Source organism: Antedon mediterranea, chromosome 1 (genome assembly GCF_964355755.1).
Source record: "Antedon mediterranea chromosome 1, ecAntMedi1.1, whole genome shotgun sequence".
In the NCBI taxonomy this organism is placed as follows: Eukaryota; Metazoa; Echinodermata; class Crinoidea; order Comatulida; family Antedonidae; genus Antedon; species Antedon mediterranea.
This window is the reverse complement of record NC_092670.1, coordinates 24,499,537-24,505,605: the sequence shown is the minus strand read 5'-3', so window position 1 is coordinate 24,505,605 and position 6,069 is coordinate 24,499,537. Positions and strand designations below refer to the sequence as shown.

Here is a 6,069-nt window from a genome sequence, read left to right as displayed (position 1 = left end):
AATTTTGGCCATTCATAGCTAAAATGTATACAAAATCGTAAAATATGCATATTTTGATTTTTATCGATTTCAATATTATCAAAATACTACAATTTAGCGATAACAAACATTTCCTCTTATAATTATTTTTATTTGCATAAACTTGCCGTATAATTTGTTTTGTTTTATATTTTGATTTTAGTAACGCTGAGATATTAATAAACAAAACCTTGTTTTATATAAATGTATACATCGACATTAACTAGTTTAATACAATGTATAATGAAACATAAATATATCAACTTACTTTAACGATAAACTATAATATTGATTGAATAATTGTTTCTTTTTTTCTGTTTATTAGTTTGGATGATATGTTTTTATTTGTAGCTGAAAAGGGCAATTCTTTTTTGTTTTCATTTATGATAATGAGATAAAAGCTAGCTGAGTGTTAAAAACTATTTTTATAAATGAATGTATTAATCCATGCATTTGTTGGCAGAGCTAGCTGCACTTCGATTATCATACACAAAACACTTTGGTGTAATTACCAGTAGTAGCGGCCCATTTCCACTCAGCTCTAAAGCTTAGTATTATTAGCTCCTAACCACCTTATACTCGGTAATAATATATTAGATTCAACAAAAAAGTTATAAAGTGATGGGCTATATACAGCAGATAACAGCGTGTATTATTCGAGCGACATGGTAGCTGCCTATTGACTATTTTCACATAAGTCATAATATTTATGACATTAATTTAGCAGTCATTAGGTCATAACATTTATGACAATTTAAAGGTACATGTTAAGTCTCGGAATACGCTAGTTATAGTGTATAGTACAGGAAGCACTAATTTCGGGGCTTCCTGGTACAGTATTGACTATTTTCACATAAGTCATAATATTTATGACATTAATTTAGCAGTCATTAGGTCATAAAATTTATGACAATTTAAAACTACATGTTATGTCTCGGAATACACTGGTTATAGTACATGAGGCTGTGATTTCCGGGCTTCAAGGTATTGACTATTTTCACATAAGTCATAATATTTATGACATGATTGTGAAGCTGCCATTAGGTCATAAAATTTATGACTTCAGAAATACAAGAATTTCTCTGTAAAAATAATTAGTAGACAAAGTTTTAGTGTGCTATACAAGCTTTTTATTAATGACAAAACATGAATACACTCATAAGGTGTTTTTTCTCAGCCGTACATCAAAGAATTAAAGAACTGATAAATTTTAACTATTTATTCACTAACACTGGTTATTAATTTAGAATGAATTAAACTCGGCTTCTAGTAAAATAAGTATTATATGCATTACTAACTATTTATACGTGATTGTAGTAGAAAATATTTAAAAGATATATACATTTCACAGGCACAGAATAATTCTAAACCGCCCAGTGAAATTTAATTATTTAATTTTAAACGATAAATATGAGGAAATCAGTGAGAATGCCCAATCCAAGATCCGAACCCGGAACATTCTGCTTGATATGCAGATGACCATTAGACCACTGTCGTAGTACGGCGGAACAGTACTAGTCTCTCAATTGTATATACAGTATATATATAAACATCACAAGGCACAGAATAAATTTAATAAATTAATTTGAAAAGTTATATAAAATGTGACTGCAAGGCATGTGTCCAGTATCATGAATGCTATTTTCACCCCGGAAATGTGTAGTCGTCCTCCTCATTTGCCATCTCCGCATTATCTTCAACCTCCTCATCTGTACTGTCGTCCTCATCTGAAATGATGAATAAACCAAGGCCCTATTATTTAATAGACCTCTAAATAGTTGTATAATTTTTTTAGAAGCTCTGTGTAAACAAAATTTTAAAATAGAGAATCTTTTTTTTTAAATTTGTATTATTATATGTTTCAAATTGGGTCAGAAATTGATTATGGGTATTATGAATATTCATTAAAAATTAAATGCATGGGCTGTGTTTATACAAGTTTACAATACAGATAGCATAGTATGCCGTCCAAGTTATGAGAATACAGCTTAATATGCCGTTTTAAAATTCCTGAACAAAAAGTAGCAGTATATTGCACTACAAACATCAAATCATCAGCATTGTATTGCGAATTGAATGTATACAATATCGCTTGTATATTGTTCTTCGTATTAGCATCCATGACAATAGATAAACAATAAAGTTAATTTAACTTAAACTTACCATCCGATTGGGCTCCATTTTCAAGCTGAATGCTGTTTTCAATTTCTTCTTTGAAACGAACTAATCTGGATCTTAATTCAGATTCCCCATCATTCTCGAGCAAGGTTATACAATTGCGCCGTTGCAAAATTATTTCCTTGAACACTGTAATTATAATAACAATAAAATAGATTTCAATTGAATATTAAATTATTTTGTTAGTTCATTAATGTCGTTTGTACAAACGACAATAGTAATGACTCAAAGAACAAGAATTTTTCCCATTTGATTGGATTTTAGCTAGCGACATGCCCAATTGTCACGCGGTATGTTTTTGGTTAACATCAATGAATGATTATTATGAGTTATGGTATAAATGTATTATTTACCATTCCATCCTAGGCAATTTACAACTAAGTGACCTTCTCTGCTATGCCTTGTCACTAGTTGCTTAATTAGCAGTTCAGTGAATTACAACATTATTATTAATTATATCACCATTACATTATTAATTACAACTTTATATATTAGAGTCCTAAATAACATGTTTAAATAATATTAATAATACCTTTTTTTCGAACGATTGTTTGCCAATTGCCTCTGCACACTTTCTCCTCCATGTCGAAGCCGTTTTGGCATCTTTGTCATTGTAATCTTGCAAAATGTTACGGCATACTGCAACGTTGTCTTCAAAAGTTGCTTTGTGAGTATTACCTGTGACGAAATTATGTCGAGATGCCACACGTAGTGATTCAGTTTTTGTTAGATCAAAATAGACTGCCACTTCTAATTGTTTAAATATATTCTCACTCATTGTTGACAGTGCTGTTCTTAAATGATTTCCGCCAAGTGAATAAAAAATACACTTCTCGTATTCTTGTTTGTTAAAGAAATCGTAATGTTCTTTATTAAGCAATACAGGTAGTATCGTGTTCACCAGACCGTCCTTTGTAAGCGTTTCTTGAATTTTTAAAACAAAATCTTGGTCGATCTTGCGAAGTAGTAAGTCCGATGGCGGCGCTACTATCGAACTTCTTGGCACAGCAACTAGACCTATAAACGTAAAATGACAGTTTGTTAAATATTACATCTTATGATTATACAACAAGGAAGTATTCTCCCCAGGATTTAGATCAAGCATCGTAGTAATCTTATGTCCTGGCTAATCTGGGTGTCGGTGACTAATAATGTCAGCCTACTACTACAATTTAGTGAAATCATTTACCTGTATTTCACAATTCAAATATGAAACAACTTAATATAAATATGTCATTGTATTATTATTATGATAGGATTTTCATATTTAAAAACCAATTTTATTTTTTACTAAAATGGGGAATTCCACAGTAATTGCAAGTTGCGACATCAGTAAAAAACATTTTAAAAAATTGTTTTACATACAAAGTTGGACATTTTCAGAAAAAGGATACATTATTAAATTATATGAATTACAAAAAATGATTGACATTATATTTTAATATTAGTTTTATTTTTTAAATAACAATATATATCCTAAAAATTTAACGTTGCCATACAGTATAGGCCGTTTAGTCTAGGCCTAGGTAGTGTCAGGACATCATCACCCCCTGCCTGCTTGAGTGCATGGAGATCACCCTGCACATGTTATTTTTTTATATTTTAGTTAATTTTGAATTTATATAGGTATTTTGCACAATATCTAGGAAGGTTAGGCCTAGTGTATGTTAGCATCCGGGCTAGGTCTGGGTTTGCAAGGCTAGTAGTAGTCATGTGAAAGAAAATTGTCCAATCGAATGACCGGAATCTATTTATGCGTTTTATAATAACTGTTTGAAACTTAAATAACAATAAAACAAATAGAAAATAGAGTAACTATAAGAAGTTAAAACCTGTGTTCAAAATATCTGTAGTTCGTTCATCTTCGAAAAATGTGTTCATCCGCTTTATATTTTAATAGGCCTAGTACGTATAATTACTTATCTAGCCAGATTATACTAATTTAACGTAACGAATTGTAGATACATTAAATCTAATCATGATTAGGCCTATAGTTATTGTGAGTTATGTTTAAAATTACAGTTTTTGTTATCCAAGATCAAAGTGAATAACTATTATGTGACATATTCAACAAAACATTTGAAAAAATATAAAACAGTAACGTTTGTTTAATTGTAAACTACAGTAAAACAAAAGCAGATAATAATTATTCTTGTCCATGGGGCATGGTACAGTATGTAACTTCAATAACAATTGTTTCATATACTAACCAATGATCTTTTCTTTGATTGTTTCGTCGATTGTCTTTATGTTAATTCTTGTTCTCTTTGTAGTTACGTTTTCAGCATCTTGAGCTTTTCGCTTTCGTAATGTTTGCAATGTTTTGGTAAGGTCGTCAATTGTCTTGCATTTGCAAAATGGGCAATTTTCGTCCGGTTTGAATTTGCTCCACAATACTTTGGTTGCAGCAAGCGTACTACTACAGTCGCTTTCTTCTGTAACAATCTATAGTATTGCAAATTTGTTTTTAATTAAATAAATAACTAAACATAGAAATTTATATAGTTGTTAAGTCTACACACTACACCCTAATATTCAGTGTTGGTGCTCTTGATGAAAATGCATTTTTTAAATCATATATAAAACTTTAATGTTAAAAAAATGGTCAACAAAATTAGTATCAATGGTCCTATAGTAAAGATATATTACAATTTAGTTTTAGGCCTGAAACAACATTTCAATTAATTAGATGAAATAAATAATCGAATAAATCATAATATATATTATAATCAGAAAGCCTATAAAATCCAAATATAATAGGCCTATTAAACAGCTGAAGATTGTGCCCCTGGGAAAATACTGATAAAACTAATAATTGCGTGGCTTGAAACACTTTTTAAAACTGCAAAATGGAAAATAAAACATCTTTATAAAGTAATAAGACTGGTGAAGAATGGTTCCCTAAAAACATTAAAAGAAAATTATATTATTTAGAAGAACACAACAATCTTACCTTAAGCCAGTTTTTGCCTTTAGTTGTTTTGGTAAATTTTATAACCTTGCCTAACTTTTCACCATCAGAATGCTTTATTGCCCTAGTGTTATTAATTATTAGATAAGCAATGTTGTCTTCCTCTACACAAAACCTCCAGTCCATTTTTATCAAATGCGATAACGAAGTGATCACAAACAATGTTGGGTGACGAGTGACGCACTTTCACACTGTTACGATCTTTTATTTGGGCCAGGGAGTTATTAGTCAACTCCCTGTTTGGGCATTGTTCACATTGTTTATACTAAAGCTACAGATCAGCAGGAAGAAAAACTCAAGTGCAAATCGTATTTCATATCGATAACGAGTATTATTTGCACGATAGAGATCGATAAAATCTGCCAGTAATATATAATCATTTTCATAGATTAACTTATATATTTTAATCTACTTATACTGTAGTAAAATAATTTTTACCATTTCAAACTAATTCATATTGGGCTCCCGTAATTTCACCTATGCTACACTGCATAATATATATATATATATATCAACTATGTAAATACTTTATTTGCACATAACATAATAACATGATATAAAAAACATATGACCAAAAAATAAATAAATCATATATTCAAAAGTTTAGCGCCTCTAAAGGAAACATCAAATTGAAGTAAGAAATCCTGATATTTTAACTAAATTAAAATTCTTGAATTAAATTCCTTTTTTATAAGCAGTTGTATATTGTTTTGTATAATTGTAAATTTATATTATATTTATAAAATAAGAAATTTCGGTTGCAAATATGCTTTTTTTTAAATACAGTATTACAGGGATCTTTTATTATTTGAAGTTTAGGTTGTTGGTGGGGTAGCCAATGAACATAAAATTATTGTATTTTGACTATTTCCATTTTGATTGGTCAATTTTGTCGTTAAAAA

At 29.7% G+C, this 6,069-nt stretch overlaps 1 protein-coding gene across 1 annotated transcript; it reads right to left on the bottom strand.

Annotated features, from left to right (window-relative positions):
- Nucleotides 1-1,454: 1,454 nt before the first annotated feature.
- LOC140050507 (uncharacterized) lies at nt 1,455-2,974 on the bottom strand. The gene is made up of 4 exons (XM_072095737.1): nt 2,729-2,974; nt 2,550-2,610; nt 2,182-2,325; nt 1,455-1,745 (listed from the first exon to the last, which is right to left on the bottom strand). The coding sequence occupies exons 1-4, from the start codon at nt 2,972-2,974 to the stop codon at nt 1,663-1,665; spliced, it is 534 nt and encodes a 177-aa protein (XP_071951838.1). The 3' UTR covers nt 1,455-1,662.
- Nucleotides 2,975-6,069: the final 3,095 nt, after the last annotated feature.

What these genes read in the sequence shown, in the direction of transcription:
- LOC140050507 (XM_072095737.1), bottom strand. Translation starts at nt 2,974, where the DNA reads ATGAGTGAGAATATATTTAAACAATTAGAAGTGGCAGTCTATTTTGAT. An exon ending in AACAATCGTTCGAAAAAAAG is followed by an intron (nt 2,611 to 2,728) that starts GTATTATTAATA and finishes CTGCTAATTAAG; the next exon opens with CAACTAGTGACAAGGCATAG. An exon ending in AAATGGAGCCCAATCGGATG is followed by an intron (nt 1,746 to 2,181) that starts GTAAGTTTAAGT and finishes TCATCATTTCAG; the next exon opens with ATGAGGACGACAGTACAGAT.